At 37.5% G+C, this 19,328-nt stretch overlaps 1 protein-coding gene across 12 annotated transcripts in view; it reads right to left on the bottom strand.

The window, feature by feature from the left end:
- LOC127454472 (receptor-type tyrosine-protein phosphatase delta-like) overlaps positions 1–19,328 on the bottom strand; it is a 590,598-nt gene that overhangs the window by 61,281 nt on the left and 509,989 nt on the right. For 6 of the 12 annotated variants that reach the window (XM_051721784.1, XM_051721752.1, XM_051721773.1 and 3 more), the window contains 2 exons: positions 10,602–10,811; positions 1,515–1,675 (listed from right to left, as the gene is read on the bottom strand). In XM_051721784.1, coding sequence (XP_051577744.1) covers positions 1,515–1,675; positions 10,602–10,811 — 371 coding nt within the window. Of the gene's footprint in view, positions 1–533; positions 561–1,514; positions 1,676–10,601; positions 10,812–19,328 lie in introns of all 12 variants that reach the window. The other 6 variants (XM_051721743.1, XM_051721733.1, XM_051721723.1 and 3 more) reach the window with 3 other exon arrangements.

Genomic DNA, 19,328 nt, shown 5'->3' on the forward strand with positions numbered 1-19,328 from the left:
TATATCAAACAATCAAAACTGAAGTTATTGTAAAATATATATACTATACAGTATATACAGTATGTATATATATATTATAATAAATGTTCTTTCATTTTAACAACAAATATATATATATATATATATATTTTTTTTTTTATTTTTTTTATTTATTTATTTATTTATTTTTTTTGCTATTTTATTTTGATGTTTATTTAATGTTTCATAACGAAGATAACAAAATCAAAGGAATCAAGGGTTTAAACTGTATTTAGATCAAATTTTGGTGACAGGACTGCACAACTGCAAACCTCATAGAAAATGAATGTGAAATAAAACTATCTACAATTATCTGCAATTAGATATCTACAATTTAGTTATTATACATTTCATATTTAGACCTCCTGAGGTTTATAATCAGCATTTTCTGAAGGTTAAGCACCTCCTTTCACTGACCATTTCATGAAGAAGAAGAAAGAAAAAAAAAGACTTTGCAATAGTTTCAAGGCCTATTTCGTATCCTGTTAGTGTAAAGTGAAATCTCTGTCTCTTACCTGTCTGGTTGACTGCTCCAGTGAATGCAACAGGAGGGGAGAATAAAGGGTTAGTATGCCGTGCAAATGCACACTTGCCCATATAAACACTTTAACTTCCCTTCCAAAGGCTTTTCATTTGACCTACATTTCAGTCTGACAGCTTTGAGATTTGAAGATTGTAATTCTGTTGCATCTGCTGAGTTTATTTATCAGATGGATGACTTTGACTATGTCCAAATTGAATACTTAAACTTCAAACTAATAGCATATAGTTCATTGGTGATGGGAAAGCGTATACTTTTGATTTAGTTAGTATTGGGTCATTCTGCCACATCGGGGAGAAACAAACTAAAAGTAGTGATGCTACTAACTTTAAATGACATTTTGTGACTGTAGTTCAGCTGTTCTCAAAACGGGATCAAGCTACTTTTTACAAAATGCTGAACTAGACAAATATTCACTATAGAAATTTGTAGACATTTCCATTAACTAAAATGTTACTTTTTAATCATTTACAAATTTCGATGTATTTTTCATGCCATTTTTCCTGACAGTGTTTCCAGATCTGGAATTCGCTGCAGACGTGTCCTGACAGCAGATATCTCTCCTGCATCTCTGAAAGTGTTTGTGTGTATTGTCACTGGTGTAATGTGCGTGACATTGGGTTTGTGATTAGTGAATAAATCTGCCGTCAAACGACATCAAATAACCCTGAATATATGAAGGACCTCGTCATGATAGACGTCCAACTCAACGCCGGACTGTAATTTACACACAATGATAAGATCAATCTATATTCAAATGAGCACAATAGATTATTGAAGATGAGTCATTTTATTCTGACAATACACAGTTTATGAAGTATCACTGCATATACACACAAGAAGGATTGGACAAATTGAAAATAAAACAGAAATATAAACAAAATAAAAATGTAAAACTATGAAAACCCTGGTGTGTGAGTATGTGTGAGTGTGTGTTTTTCTCCACTGTTTCTACCTTTTGTACAGCAGTATGGCGATGACGATGCAGATGATGACGATAACAGCGAGCACGGGTCCCACGACCCAGATCAGACCCTCTTCTTCATCGATGATTGGCTGCGGGTCGATGTCCGCGAACACCACTGAGTCCGAGTAAGGACTCGCCGCATACAACATCTAACACAACACACAGTGAGAAAAAAACACCTGTTTAAAGAACACACTGCCATCTCTCTGAGTTCACATTTCCAGCTCAAACAAACACAGATACATTGCCTTCATACACTGTAATAACAGTAAAAGTATATTTGTAGTGTTTATTCCAATGCAATGTCTTGCCCCCACAATTTTGTGTTAATTTTTTAAAAACTTTAAAGGTGCTGTAAATGATTTTAGCCGTTCTAATTCAACGAGACTGAGCCGTTGGATTACCCATGCCCCCTCTTTCCAAAACCCTGACCTCCAGAGATACCAAATGAGCTTTATTGAGACCGACATCATGCAGAATCGGTTGCTAAAAACAACAGCAGCGTCATAGCGCCCTCAACTGACAAACACGCACACGTCCGGTGTGCGACACCCTTTACGTTTTTTTGGACTCATTTGACGTCATCATCCATTGCCATCCACAATACTCAAGAACGCAAGTACTGAGATTGCATAAAATTACCCAGATATTTTCAGACTGAATATCGAGGATTCATTGGATGGTGACTTGTGGGCAAGAACTCACGAAAGTCTAACGGCTCGTGAGAGTTGTCATACTCCGTCAACATTAGTTGTTTTGTTGGACATGATTTTAATACAGTAATAAACACATAAAGGAAACAAGTGTTTACAGACATTATTCTTTTAACATGTGATTAGTCGTTCAAAACCTCACCTCAAACTGAGGGATGAGTTTAAATGATTTTTAAAGCTAGTTTTCACACTTTGTTGTGTTCCAAAATTAGTTGAAATGCAATTCAAGTATGTTAAAGTGGGCGTTAGTGTAAACTCTCTTCTTCCACTGTTTTCTCTTTCTGGTCAACTACAGTCATGGCTGAACATCAGTTTGAAGAGAAAATAGCTGAGTAAGTTAATTTAAAGTTAGTTACATTATCGACATGTGTTAAGCAAGCATGCACTGCATGTCTGTGCCGTTAAACAATTTATGCTAATGTCCGCTGTGGCACCCCATGTGGCAACTCTGAGAATGCAATGCACACTTGCGTTGTGTTATAAATCCCACCCGAGACATTCTAGAAAAGTACTGACAAGTGACATTGAGCTTGTGTAGCTAGAAGTGTTTGCATTAGAAGTGCTTGTGTAGAATGTTTTAGTCCTAAGTTGTTTTGAAACTATTGTCGATATTTTGAAAGCCAGCAACTTCAACAGTAGCAGATTCTGTCTACTGGCACAAACATTTGAAGGTAACTCTATTGAACCCTTGAGTACTGAAGTGTGTACAACCACAATAACACAAAATGCATTGACATCTGTTTTTATGTATTGTTTTGAACCAAGAATATTCATTTAAAGAACATTCCTTATATGTTCAATGTGGAGGAAAGCTTAATTAAACAGAACCACATAAATATGATCATATAAATCCACTGTCAGAGGTTTGAAATCATGTTATACTGTGATTAATGTAATATTAATGTAATATTCATCAGTGTGCTTTGCGTTATGTTCAGTGAAGTGAGTTACAACTACATTCAGTGATTAGCATCTCATTTACTCAAAAACCATCAACATAAGCATTTAAACAGAGACAAACACACCCAACCACTCAGGAATTATTCAGGAATATATTCTAAAAGAGTCAAGACAAAACAAGATACGAGATACTGTGGAGTTCATATACAGTGGCAAGAAAAATTATGTGAACCCTTTGGAATTAGATGGTTTTCTGCATTAATTGGTCATAAAATGTGATCTCATCTTCATCAAAGTCACAAGTATAGACAAATACAATGTGCTTAATCTAACAACACACAATTAGAATCTTTCATGTCTTTACTGAACACACCCACATTCACAGCGCTGGGGAAAAAGTTGAACCCTTGGATTTAATAACTGGTCAATCCTCCTTTGGCAGCAATAACATCAACCAAGCATTTCCGGTATCTGCTGATTAGACCTGCACAACGTTCAGAAGGAATTTTGGACATTTCTTCCTTACAGAACTGCTTCAGCTCAGCTGTATTCTTGATGTCTGGTGTGAACAGCTCTCTTGAGGTCATTCCTCAGCATCTCTATTGGGTTAAGGTCTGGGCTCTGACTGGGCCACTCCAAAAGGTGGATTTTCTTTTTTTGTAACCATTCTGTAGTGGATTTACTTCAATGTTTAGGGTCACTGTCCTGCTGTATCACCCAACTTCTACTGCGCTTCAGCTGGTGCACAGCCACCCTGATATTATCCTGTAGGATATCTTGATTGAGGGAATTTTTCCCTCGATGATGGCAAGTGGTCCAGGCCCCTAAACAGCAAAGCAACCCCAAATCATGATGCTCCCTCCACCGTACTTCACCGTTGGGATGATGTTTTCATGTTGGTATGTGGTGCCCTTTTTATGCCATACATAGTGAAACGTATTCTTCCCAAAAAATTAAACCTTAGTTTCATCAGTCCACAAAACATTTTCCCAGTAGCATTGTGGAGTGTCAATGTGGTCTTTGGCAAACTTCAGGTGTGCAGCAATGTTTTTGCTGAGAGCAGCGGCTTCCTTTGTGATGTCCTGCCATGGACACCATACCTGTTTAATGTTTTCCATATAGTAGACTCATGAACAGAGATGTTAACCAGTTCCAATGATTCCTTCAAGTCTTCTAAGCTCTTCGAGATAATTTTGTAACCCTTTCCAGCTTTACGCAAAGCAACAATTCTTGATCGAAGGTCTTCTGAGATCTCTTTTTTGCAAGACATGGTCCACATCAGCAGATGCTTCTTGTGAATAGCAAACTCAAAATGTTTGAGTGCTTTTTATAAGTCAAAGTAGCTCTAACCCACACCTCCAATCTCATTTCATTAATTGGATGCCAGGTTTGCCAACTCCTGACTCTTTTTGTTGATGTCATTAGCCTAGGTGTTCACATACATTTTCCAACCTACTATGAATGTTTGAATGATGTATTGAATATGTACAAGAACAGTACAATAATTTGTGTGTTATAAGTTAAAACAGATTGTGTTTGTTCATTAATGTAACTTAGATGAAGATCAAACCAGATTTTAAGACAAATGTATACATTAATGTAGGTAATTCTAAAGGGTTCACATACTTTTTCTTGCCACTGTAGATTTTATCAAATATAAATCAAATATATATATATATATATATATATATATATATATATATATATATATATATATATATATTTAAGCATACTGTCTAAATTTTACTTTATGCTTAAAAAACTATTACTGTCTTAATACCTTACTCAGTTTTGCTTCTCACGTAAATGTATCTTGTTTTAAGGACGTTTAGATATTTTTACTGGGGAAAAGGCAAAAATTCTGATTATTCATTGCAGCATTTACTGTGAGCTGCAGCTCATCTTAAAGCTGTCTCACTGCTTTCGCAGAGTCTCTCTCTCTCTCTCTCTCTCTCTTGCAGCAGAGTTGATAAGACTCCCCCCATATTAGCTGCTATTAAAGTGAAGGCGGTTATCTCACAGTTCTGCTGCTGACAGCTCTTCAGGGCTCCCCCTGTCAGAGAGACAGACAGAGAGAGAAACACACACTGTTTGCCGACAGACTTCAACCAATCTGCGGCGGTTTCTCGCTCTAAGCCTGGATCACGTGACCGTAACGCGAGTGCAAACGATCATTTGGACATGAGAGAACAGGAAACAAAAATTTTGCCTCAAGCTCTAAACAGACAGAAGTGTTTTGAGCTGTCTTGCTGTCTACTGCCTACATAGGCATCCTAACTCCGATGGAACCTCAGTGACTGAATTGGGATTGGTCACACTAGTCGGTTCATGAGATTGACTAGTTTATCTAGATTTTTCTTCATTTGTTTTGGAAATTTAAAATGATGTTGTCTTGACAAAGCCAAAATACTGTTATTCTACAAACATGATGTAGGTTTTTTTTTTTTTTTCAAAAGTCCCATAGACTTATTAGATAGTATTAATTGCATGTTTTTATGTGATTATTCTGTGATTTTTTTAACGCATTAAACAAAAACTATTGATCACAGAAATTAATGTTAAATTTCCCAGCCCTAACATATCTATATATATATATTAGGGCTGACAGTCGATTCAAATTTTTAAACTAATTAATTACATGGTTTGCTGATTAATTAATGAAATGAATTGTAATTAATCTCATACATTAATATTTGCTGAGAAAGCCTCTCAAATAACAATAATTAAATATGTAATGATTAAATAATTATAAATATTTATAAAAACAATTATAATACAGATAATTAAAATACATTACATTATTTTGGCACACAAGTGAAGCATTAAAAAAGACAATATAAAAAGTGGCTTTAGAATCCAATACATTGTTTATTTCCATATTACTGAACATAAGCCAATCATTGGCCTACAGTTCACAGCAAACCATTTTGCAATTAAATTCGTCATTCAGTTCGAGGTTTATTATAAGGTCTACACCTGCGTCAGACGGACGCTTTTGGACCGTCTCGGTTATGTGTCATAAATGTACAGTTTTTAGGTCGCTATGTCAAATTAAACAAAGTTTGAAACTCAGAAAAACACATCCTGAGATCCCTAAGTTTGGATTTGCGCTGCATCAAGCTGTGTTTTTAAAGCAAGAATGTGTTCTCATCTTGTGCTGTCTGCTGTTGGTAAGTGTGGTTTGTTCTCTTCATAAGCTGCGCTGGTTTTAAGCGTCCCGTCATTAGTTACGATTTTACTAAGCCGTGTCAAAAATAGTTCAACTTTTAAAAACATGTTTCGAGATCTGTGCATTCTGTTCTATTCTGTTGTGCACTGTTTAGCTGTTTTTTAATGTCGGAACGCGTCTTATGTAAACGCCTCATAAGAAACGCATCTGATTGGAGTCAATTGAACCTGAAACCTGCCTAAATATACAGGGCTTCCTAAAAACGGATTAGTCGACTAGTCATTCAGACAACCCATCAACTTGTCCATTTTGAAAACATTCGCAAATCCATACTTTTCAGAGCCCTACATAGGCAGCAACACATTAAGTGTGCAAGAGACTGATTGGAACAGAGTTTGGCATTGGCATGTCACTAGGCTTACAACATGATACTCTAATAAGCATAAAAATATCCAATATACAAAAATTTTGGGTAAAACAATAAAAATTTTCATTACACTTAATGACACTTTTGGAGCATCTCACTGGTTTTCAGCATCACAAATTGAATGTTTTTAAGTAGTTGAAACTTTGAAAATCGCGTCTTGAGATCCTTGCATTCTGTTGTGTTTCGTCCATCTGTCCAGAACATGTCCTGTGTGAACAGCTCTCATTCTGTGTCTGTGCTGCTGTGGTGCACTGACTGCACATGTTCTTCAAGCTTAAATTGCTCATATAGTAGCAAGAAAAACAACATACTTTTATTATGAAATGTAAGTTTGGGTCAGCGGGCTCTGCCAATACTGAATCTCCAGCACCACAGCAAAAGAAGAAACTCAAGTTGTGAGCTGAATTGAATGTGATGAGACAAAATTAGCACGTGCCACGAAATAACGTAAAAACACGTGATGCTCGTGTGGAGCTCTGTTCTGAGTGATCACACGTGTGGCGATTCTTATCTCATGCACAGAATAACAGACGTGTTTCATTAGTTTCAGTTTGGTAACGTGCGCTGACCGTATTATATGTACAGCGCTCCAAATTCACTTTAATTGTTCAAATTAAAAGTTTCTATTTATAAATCTTAAACAACCCTATGACACCAGGTGTTTGTGGACAGAAGAGAAGGTTTAACCAGATCCCATAAAATGTCATGTACAAGTTAATTAAATTATTAGAGAAATAATACTTGGGTATAATAATAAAAATAATGTAGTTATTATTAGTTATTCTAATACAATTGTAGGCCTAATATAATTCTGCTTTCAGCTGCTCATGAAACGCTTGTTGAGTTCAGTGTGAGCATTCGCAGCGAAGACGCGCATATTTACTTAAGATATTACAGATCTATAAACCTGTTAATTTGACATGAGAATGGCATTGTACCGCGTCTCTATAAGCGAACGAAGCATTAAAACAATCGGTCTTGTTTATAATAAACAAAGCTGTCAACACTGGAAGTGCACAACGTTGGAGTGATCTAATTTTGCCGCCTTTCATACTGTGGCACTCCGTTATAAAAATACAGCACCAAGAAAGGCAGAAATAGGAAATAAATAATAATAATAATAATAATAAAAAGATAAAAATGCCTTGTGTGCAACCAGAACTGCTCCGCTATAGGGTGAAAAGAAACACTTAAACAGCTACATCTCTAATAGATATGTAATATATACAGGTGCATCTCAATAAATTAGAATGTCGTGGAAAAGTTCATTTATTTCAGTAATTCAACTCAAATTGTGAAACTCGTGTATTAAATAAATTCAATGCACACAGACTGAAGTAGTTTAAGTCTTTGGTTCTTTTAATTGTGATGATTTTGGCTCACATTTAACAAAAACCCACCAATTCACTATCTCAACAAATTAGAATATGGTGACATGCCAATCAGCTAATCAACTCAAAACACCTGCAAAGGTTTCCTGAGCCTTCAAAATGGTCTCTCAGTTTGGTTCACTAGGCTACACAATCATGGGGAAGACTGCTGATCTGACAGTTGTCCAGAAGACAATCATTGACACCCTTCACAAGGAGGGTAAGCCACAAACATTCATTGCCAAAGAAGCTGGCTGTTCACAGAGTGCTGTATCCAAGCATGTTAACAGAAAGTTGAGTGGAAGGAAAAAGTGTGGAAGAAAAAGATGCACAACCAACCGAGAGAACCGCAGCCTTATGATTGTCAAGCAAAATCGATTCAAGAATTTGGGTGAACTTCACAAGGAATGTGCTGAGGCTGGGGTCAAGGCATTAAGAGCCACCACACACAGACATGTCAAGGAATTTGGCTACAGTTGTCGTATTCCTCTTGTTAAGCCACTCCTGAACCACAGACAACGTCAGAGGCGTCTTACCTGGGCTAAGGAGAAGAAGAACTGGACTGTTGCCCAGTGGTCCAAAGTCCTCTTTTCAGATGAGAGCAAGTTTTGTATTTCATTTGGAAACCAAGGTCCTAGAGTCTGGAGGAAGGGTGGAGAAGCTCATAGCCCAAGTTGCTTGAAGTCCAGTGTTAAGTTTCCAGAGTCTGTGATGATTTGGGGTGCAATGTCATCTGCTGGTGTTGATCCATTGTGTTTTTTGAAAACCAAAGTCACCGCACCCGTTTACCAAGAAATTTTGGAGCACTTCATGCTTCCTTCTGCTGACCAGCTTTTTAAAGATGCTGATTTCATTTTCCAGCAGGATTTGGCACCTGCCCACACTGCCAAAAGCACCAAAAGTTGGTTAAATGACCATGATGTTGGTGTGCTTGACTGGCCAGCAAACTCACCAGACCTGAACCCCATAGAGAATCTATGGGGTATTGTCAAGAGGAAAATGAGAAACAAGAGACCAAAAAATGCAGATGAGCTGAAGGCCACTGTCAAAGAAACCTGGGCTTCCATACCACCTCAGCAGTGCCACAAACTGATCACCTCCATGCCACGCCGAATTGAGGCAGTAATTAAGCAAAAGGAGCCCCTACCAAGTATTGAGTGTATATATACAGTAAATGAACATACTTTCCAGAAGGCCAACAATTCACTAAAAATGTTTGTTTTTTTTTTTGTTTTTTTTTATTGGTCTTATGATGTATTCTAATTTTTTGAGATGGTGAATTGGTGGGTTTTTGTTAAATGTGAGCCAAAATCATCACAATTAAAAGAACCAAAGACTTAAACTACTTCAGTCTGTGTGCATTGAATTTATTTAATACACGAGTTTCACAATTTGAGTTGAATTACTGAAATAAATGAACTTTTCCACGACATTCTAATTTATTGAGATGCACCTGTATATATATACTGTATAAATAAACAATAATGATAGTAATATTAATACTATAATATTAATAATACATCAAATGAAAATATTATCATCAATCTATCTTTAAAATACATATTATATAAGCAATGTTCTCTCAGGATTTCATTTGTTAAAATTGTAATTTTTAATGTAACTGTCGAGTCTTGACTTGTAATCTTAAAGTGATAGTTCACTCAAAAATGAAAATTCTGTAATCACTTACACACCTTCTTGTTGTTGCAAACCTGTATGACTTTCTTTCTTCCGTGGAACATAAAAGGAGAATGTTAGTTTCACTTTTATTGTATGGAAAGTAAGATGCAGGTACAGTGAATGGTGACTGAGACATACTGCCTAACATCTCCTTTTGTGTTCTACGAAATAGGCAAATTAATGCAGATTTGAGGGTGAATACTGAAAGAAATTTCATTTTTGGGTGAACTGCCCTTTAACTACCTGTTAAAGTATGTGTTTAAGGTATCTGCTGAGAACAAGAACATAAATGTAAATCAACACATGACTGCATTACATCTTGCTGGGAAAAAAAGTGACTGAAGTAAAGGTCCATAATGTAGACCGTATACTTAAATTATCATTATATATGAATAAAACTAGAGGTAAGCATTGGGTAAAGTGATATTTAGGTGAGACTGCTGTAAAATTGCAGATGTTTTAGTGTTACAAATTTCACCGCCACCCCCAAAGTGTGAAAATCCCCCATATACACCCCCCCCCCCCACACACACACACACACAAGTTGACTGGGTTTCAAAAAGTAATGAGGTAAATGTGGGCCCCATTACAAAGTGCACTGTCTGATGAATCCTTCACTGAATGAACTCATTGAATCTATCATCTTGGATTTTTTCATTTAGCTCATCTAAATGCATTCTGGCATTGCTTTCTCCACAAAGGATTTATGTCTTAGAAAACAGCATAATGTTGCTGCCTATGTTTTGGACCGTTACCTTTTCAGTGCAACAGAACATCGAATAGTAAAAACTAATAAAATACAAAGATGAAACTTACATTTTCAGAGATCTCCAACACGGCCAACACAAAGAAGATGTATTCCTGTCCGTTCAACAGCTGCTTGTTCTCAAAGTTGCCGTACATCTTGGAGTCTCCAAGTGTAAACTCGGTGGGCAGCTCGTTGAAATATGCAGCGATGTATGGCTTCAACTCCAGCTGCCTCCGGAACCGAAGAGCGTGACTTGTTCGGTTGATTTCTCGCAACAACTAGGAGAGAAAAAGAGATGCAAATTGAAGTCTCATTTTATTCCACTAGGTGACAGAAAGCACTAGTACAAAGATATTTTTTCTCTATCACATTCCATCACAATATACAGATCTGAAATGTAGGTGGCGCTCTAAAGCATGTTAGCCCTCACAGATTTGCTCGTCCATAGACATTCAGTCTAATTATCAGTTCAAGCACCACCCTCGTTATTTCATTGAATATCTCGGCCTCTGAGTGGACTAGAAGCTCAGTCTAGGTGTCATTAGAAAGATGAGATCCTCTCCTTTGTGACAAGATATAATCAATATATAATCAATATAATCATTTTATAATCAATAGTTGAAAACATATTTTTTGATGATTTGTTTTGAATGCTTTTCCTGCAGCACTGCATATTTTGTTCTGGCATCTAAGATATAACATTGGATTATTCAGACAAATAAGCTCACAGACAAGTACAAAATGGCTCATTGTTAGAAAACTGCCTAAGGTAAAAGCAGATATAAAGTTTTTTGCTATTTTGGGCTTACAGCAGCAGTTATTGAAGCATAAAAAAGACGTTTGTATTTGATGACTTACAGAAATCATATTTCATTTTGTGATTCTTTTGAAATCTTTCATCTGATATTTGACTTATTTTTATATAAATATTTCTACCCCATTGCCATTAATTTTCAATGCAAATGTTTTCAACACCTTATTTTGTTATCTTTTTGTGATTACAATTTTTTATTGATTCATACAATAAACAAAGAAAAGCGAAACACATACACACAGAATCAACATTTAACCCCCACCACTACCACTATTTGGACTATTTCCAGACTTGCCAGCCAGGATTCAGAGTATTGAAATTTGAAATATGTCCTAACAGGCAAGTTTTAGTTACATTTAAATGTTGTTTCGGCTAAAGCAGGTATTTAAATTGTATGCTGTATGATATAAATATGATATGTAATATGATATATAAATAATATGAATGTTTAGATTATATTTTAACTAGTGTTTATGCTGCCTCATTATCATCAACGAAGCTTGTGCTTCAAATATCTGTTCGGGTGTAAATGTGTAAAATGTGCTGTAAATATGCCCATATTAGTAAATCAGCATATTAGAATGATTTCTGAAGGATCATGTGACGCTGAAGACTGCAGTAATGATGCTGAAAATTCAGCTTTGATCACAGGAATAAATTGCATCTTACAATATATTCAAATAGAAAACAATTATTTTAAATTGTAAAAATATTTCACAATATCACTGTTTTTGCTGTATTTTGGATCAAATAAATGCAGCCTTGGTGAGCAGAAGAGACTTCTTTTAAAAAACATTTAAAAAAATCTTGCAGATCTAAAACTTTTAAACGGTAGTGTAGGTCTAAAGTTTTTAAGTAAAGTCATTATGTAAAGAAAATGTATAGGCAGATTACTTCTTTTAACTTAAACTTGATTTTGTGAATAAGCTACAAACAATACATTCAGTCATTAAGTCTCCTCACATTCATTCTCTCTCAGGGGAGGGGTCTTTGTCTCCTCAGGTGTGAATCACATCAATATTCATGATCATCCACGCCTCCTCGCATATGGCCTTTCTAACACTAAAAGTGTCTTGCAAAAGTTAAATGACTATATTATTTTGTATGAATGAGTGATCAGGATGGTTTTCACATCATTTTGTAGCAAAAACTCTAGGCTACAAGATCCAGTTCTCAAAAGTCTTGTGAACAAATGTTTAGTATGTGTTATATGGCCTTATTTCAGTGACTTAATTTTTTTTGTTTTTCCAAAAACCATGCATAAACGTTATTTTCTCACAAATACAAACATGTACATACATGTTGCTCACATATTATTGTAGCCCAGTTTTTGCTGAATACAGTGTTATCAGACTTTAGCCATTAATATGTTTTTAAGCAACTGAAAAATGCACAAATGTCAAGGCATGTCAAAACTTCTCCAGGGTCCAAAACACCCTCAGACCCAAGAGGGTTAAGGATAGTGATCATATGAAGCCATTTATTATTACAAAGTTGTTTGACTCCTTTTTAAATAATAATGATAACAAAAATCACCCAAATGGCCCTGATCAAAAGTTTACATACCCTTGAATTTTTGGCCTTGTTACAGACCTACAAGGTGACAAACACAGGTTTAAATTGCAATTAGTGTCTGTGTATAAATAGTCAATGAGTTTGTCAGCTCTCACATGGATGCACTAAGCAGGCTAGATACTGAGCCATGGGGAGCAGAAAAGAACTGTCAAAAGACCTGCGTAATGGAACTTTATAAAGATGTAAAAGGATATAAAAAGATATCCAAAGCCTTGAAAATGCCAGTCAGTACTGTTCAATTATTTATTAAGAAGTGGAAAATTCGGGGATCTCTTGATACCAAGCCAAGGTCAGGTAGACCAAGAAAGATTTCAGCCACAACTGCCAGAAGAATTGTTCGGGATACAAAGAAAAACCCACAGGTAACCTCAGGAGAAATACAGGCTGCTCTGGAAAAAGATGGTGTGGTTGTTTCAAGGAGCACAATACGACGATACTTGAACAAAAATGAGTTGCATGGTCGAGTTGCCAGAAAGAAGCCTTTACTGTGCCAGTTCCACAAAAAAGCCAAGTTACAATATGCCCGACAACACCTTGACATGCCTCACAGCTTCTGACACACTGTAATTTGGAGTGAGGAGACCAAAATAGAGCTTTATGGTCACAACCATAAGCGTTATGTTTGGAGAGGGGTCAACAAGGCCTACAGTGAAAAAATACCATCCCCACTGTGAAGCACGGTGGTGGCTCACTGATGTTTTGGGGGTGCGTGAGCTCTAAAGGCACAGGGAATCTTGTGTAAATTGATGGCAAGATGAATGCAACATGTTATCAGAAAATACTGGCAGACAATTTGCATTCTTCTGCACAAAAGCTGCGCATGGGACATTCTTGGGCTTTCCAGCACGACAATGACCCTAAGCACAAGGCCAAGTTGACCCTCCAGTGGTTACAGCAGAAAAAGGTGAAGGTTCTGGAGTGTCCATCACAGTCTCCTGACCTTAATATCATCGAGCCACTCTGGGGAGATCTCAAACGTGCGGTTCATGCAAGATGACCAAAGACTTTGCGTGACCTGGAGGCATTTTGCTAAGACGAATGGGCAGCTATACCACCTGCAAGAATTTGGGGCCTCATAGACAACTATTACAAAAGACTGCATGCTGTCATTGAGGCTAAAGGGGGCAATACACAGTATTAAGAACTAAGGGTATGCAGACTTTTGAACAGGGGTCATTTCATTTTTTTCTTTGTTGCCTTGTTTTGTTTTATGATTGTGCCATTCTGTTATAACCTACAGTTGAATATTAATCCCATAAGAAATAAAATAAACGTGTTTTGCCTGCTCACTCATGTTTTCTTTAAAAATGGTACATATATTACCAATTCTCCAAGGGTATGCAAACTTTTGAGCACAATTATATATAATAATCACACACATTTATAACTATACCTCTCTCTCCACTGCCCCTCCCTGAGAGCCCTCCAAGAAAGCTAAATAGTTGCCCTATTTCCCAACAAATGCATCCAAGTTCCCCAGTCTTCTAGATGATACTTCCTCGAAAGTTGCCACCCTCCCCATCTCCGTGTACCACTCCTGAAATGGGGGCGCTCCAGCCGACTTCCATCCCCTTAAAACGACTTGTCTGGCGATCATAACACTTGATAGGACCCAATTTTTTATTTGTTTATTCCCATTACTGATGACTGCCCCATCGCCTAAAAGTCTAGGGCAAAATGAAATTTGAGTGCCCAATACATCACACACAAAACTCTGAACCTTCAACCAAAATTCTTGGATCTTAACACACCACCAAAAAACATGGGTTGCGTCTCCATCTTCTGATTGGCATTGCCAGCAGGTGGGTGTGTCTTTAAGACCTAGCCTATATAATCTAGAGAGGGTCCAATAGAATTGATGCAAAATCTTGAATTGCATAAGGCGCACCCTTGCATCTCTAGATCAGACTTGACATTTTTTAAAATCCTAGCCCACACTCCCTACTCCAATACCAAGTTTAAATCTTTCTCCCATAATCTCTTGAGAGAAGTTGAAGCTCTGTCCCCCAGACTCTGAATTAGCAGGGAGTAATACACTGATACCTCATGACCTTTTCCAAAAGCAGTAATCACCACTGCCAGAGTATCTGCTGCTTTAGGGGGTGTATGTTACTCACAAAAATAGTACATAGCAGGTGGCGCAGCTGTAAATACCTAAACAACTGAGATCTGGGAATCCCAAAATGTTGAACCAAATTTTAAAAGGATCTCAACATTCCACTCTCATATAGGTCACTGAGCGTATTAACCTCCCTCACAATCCACTCTGATCAGCAGAAAGGGGACTTATTAATACATAATTTTGGGATCAGCCATATGCTCGAGGCAACATTTAAATAAATATCCAAATTAAACTCTCTGGACACTTTTGTCCATACCGAGTGCAAATGCGAGATAATGAGGTGTAACTTAACTTCTCTAATTAGTTTAATAGAAAGGCTTTACAATGACGAAATAGGGGCAAGAAATTCCTGTTCAGTACAAAACCAGGGAGGGGCTCTCTCAGGTGGAAGTGACCGATGAGCCAAATGTCTGAGACCGAATGCATAATAATAAAACAAAATCTTGGGTAGGCCTAGCCCACCTTTGTCAATCGGCCTATGCAATTTACTGAAATGTAATCTGGGACGTTTACTATTCCAAATGAAGGACTTCGCTATGCTATCAAATTGCTTGAAATAAGAGAGGGGAACATCTATAGGGAGAGAATGTAGCAGGTAGTTGAATTTTGGAATACAATTCATTTTAATAACATTAACCTTCCCAATCATAGATAAATGTAATGAAGCCCACCTGCCCACATCGCTTGAAAACCTTTTTATTAAAGGGTCAACATTAATTCTAACTAAATCACACAAATTTGCTAGGAATAAAATACCCAAATACTTAATGCCCTGTTTGGGCCACTGGAAGTTGCCTAGCTGAAAAGCCGCTACCGGGCAGTACGCTGTCAGAGCCAAAGCTTCGGATTTAGACCAATTGACTCTGTATCCTGAGAACTTAGAAAAGGAATTAATAATTCTGTGGAGGCAAGAAATAGATCTAGTGGGGTCGGAGACGAATAATAAAATATCATCTGCGTAAAGCAAAATCTTATGCACCACACCTCCTGCCACCACCTCGGAGAATCATCTTCCCTTCTTATCGTGGATGCTAATGGTTCCAGGGTAAGACAGAACAATAATGGAGAAAGAAGGCAACCCTGCCGGGTGCCCCTATCCAGAGTAAAATAATCTGAAATTAATCCATTTGTTTGTACCGCCGCTACAGGGTGTCTATAAAGTAACTTAATCCATTCAATAAAAGTATTCCTGAACCATACATTTCCAAAATCTTAAAAAGATAATCCCATTCTACCATATCAAATGCCTTTTCGGCTTCAAGTAAAATGGCAGCGACCGGAGTCTGATCATTCGCCACTGACAACATGATATTGATGAAACACCTAATGTTATCAGAAGAGCTGCGGCCCCGAATAAACCTCACCTGATCTATATGTATAAGAGACTCAATCGTTTAGCCGAAATATTTGACAATATTTTAACATCTTGCTGGATCAGGGAAATTGGACAGTATCTCTTACACTTGCTTGGATCTTTGTCCTTTTTAAGAATCAGACTGATCCAGGCTTGTGTCTTGGTTGGTGGAAGCTTTCCATTCTTTAATGATTCCCTACAAACTTCTAACATAAGTGGAGCCAATTCTGTAGCATAAGATCTAAAAAACTCAGCGGCAAAGCCATCTGGCCCCGGAGCCTTGCCTGTAGGCAAGGCCTTAATTACCTCGCCCAAGCTTCTCCAAAGTTATCTCAGAATCAAGATAATTTTTTTTGCTCAGTTGTCAGTTTAGAAGTTCTAATGGTTCCACAAAGTTTCTAATATCTTCATCAGCAAACGAAGACATGGAACTACAGAGATCAAGATAGAATTCTTAGAAAGGGAATGGTAGAGAAAGACTCTCTCTGTTTTATATATCTAGCCAGAAGTCAGACTCAAAGTATGACTGTCTTGCACTGAATAGCCAAAACTCCACCTTCTGCGACAAAATAGTATTATATCTGTATTTCAATCGGGTCAATTCTTTGAGGCCATCAGATGACATTCGGTGCTTCAGCTCTGCCTCGGCACTTTTAATGTTCCCTTCCAACTGGATTTTTTGACGAATGAGGCATACTGTATGATCCGACCCCTAAGAACTGCCTTAAGTGCCTCCCAAGCCACACCCACAGAGGATACTGAGGATCAGTTGGTCTCCATATAAACATTGATTTCAGCCTTTAACATTTGTTGGAATTCAGGATTTTGCAAAAGGGATACATTAAAGCGCCAACTATATGATTTCTTTTTCTCCTTATGTGGCAACACCTCTAAACACACCAGGGCATGATCTGAGACTAAAATGTTTCCAATTGAACAATCCACAACAGATGAAATGAGGGACTTAGATATAAAAAAAAATCTATTCTTGAGTAAATCTTATGGACTGATGAAAAAAAAATTAAAGTCTCTCCCAGATGGGTTCAAAAGTCTCCAAATATCTGTAAGACCAAGATTTTTACACATCCTGTGAAGCATCAATGTTGCTCTAGGGGGCTTACACACCTTTGCTTCACTATGATCAAGGATTGAGTCCATCAATAGATTAAAGTCTCCTCCCAATATTATATCATGAGGGGTTCCAACGGCTTTCAATATTCCTTCAAGATCAATAAAAAAGCCCTGATCATCGACGTTAGGTGCATAAATATTAGCCAAAATAAGACTTTGCTCCTGAATTTCTGCTAAAATGATAATGACTCTTCCTAATTTATCTTTACTCTGTTTGAGACATTTTAATTGTTGATGTTTACTTATCAGTGTAATGACTCCCCTGCTCTTACTTGAGCCAGCACTAAAGGAAACATGTCCAACCCATATCTTTCCAAATTTTTCAGCTTCCTGTGGGGAAAGATGCATTTCTTGAAGAAACACTACATCATATTTCTTACGCTTAAGAAGAGAAATAACTTTCCTTCATTTTATGGGGTGTCCCAACCCATTCACATTCCACGTGGAGAGAGATAATCCACTCATATTAACATTTGACATTTTGACATATTAGAAAAAATATTAGAAACAAAATATAAAGACCACATTCCAACATTATTGCAACAATCAAACCCCGAACTTCCCCTCGAACAAAACAAACAGAAAAAAGAAAAACGTGCACATTAACCCCATGCACGACAGCGCCAACTGGCGTCCATCCAACCAAACTCAAACAGTCCATATACGCCTACGAGAGTCAATGTGACAACTTTGCTGTCGGATTGCTTAAGTCCGATGTTTCTATAAAAATTTTGTGAGACAGAATTACACTACAAAAGATAATCTATAAAACAAACTCCAGCCAACAGGTGGAATAAACACAAAGAACATGTAGATTCATCCACATAACTGTCCCGAAGGTGTGCCACTCTGCAAAATAAACTCCAGCTGCTAGGCGGAACCAGCAAAAAAAAAAAAAAAAAAAAAAAAAACTACTCAGATTCCTTGGACAGTCAAACGAATGTTCAGTGAGCCAGTCCATTCGGCTGCAACATGAGTACAACAAATGACCTAATCACTCCAATGACCTGCAAGAAATACTCCACAAAACAAACTCCAGCCAATAGGAGGCATAAGCACAAAGAACATGCAGATTCATCCACAACACTGTCCCGAAGGAGTGTTATTCCACAAAACAAACTCCAGCTGCCAGGCAGAACAAGCATAAAAAGAAACAAAAAAGGCGCTCAGTTTCCTCGGACGGTCAAGTGAATGTTCAGCGAGCTGGTCCATTCGGCTACAACGTGAGTACTGCAAAATAACTTACTCCATTGACTTTATAAAGGACATGGCTTGCTGGGGACATGTGAATGTTTTACAGCCATCCTTAGCATCTATTCTCAATTTGTCCAGGAATATCAGTGCAAAAGCGAACTTCCGTTGATGTAAGAGTTTCTTGCATTCCTTGAATCGATCACGTTTCTCTCTTGTCGAATTCACAAAGTCTGGGAACAAGAAAATGCTGTGGTTCTTCCAAGAAAGTCTTCCTTTACTCCTTGCCTCGTGTAACAAGATCTTTATCGGATGATCTCAAAAATTTGGCCAGAATTGATCGGGGCCTGTCTGGAACCCTGTGAGCTCACTCGATTTCCAGTTTATGGCCTGTTATGTCAAGCAGACTTGGAAAGAGCCCGTCCAGGAATTTCACCATATCCTGACACTGTTTGGCCTCAGGAATTCCAACAATACGGACATTATTCCGCCGGCTACGGTTCTCCATATCTTCCAACTTTTCCCAAACGTGCTCCAAATCCACCTTGGTCGCTAGCAGATTAGCAGATAATTCCCTCTCTGATGACTCCAGATAATCAATCCATTTC

Source organism: Myxocyprinus asiaticus, chromosome 2 (assembly GCF_019703515.2).
Source record: "Myxocyprinus asiaticus isolate MX2 ecotype Aquarium Trade chromosome 2, UBuf_Myxa_2, whole genome shotgun sequence".
Taxonomy (NCBI): Eukaryota; Metazoa; Chordata; class Actinopteri; order Cypriniformes; family Catostomidae; genus Myxocyprinus; species Myxocyprinus asiaticus.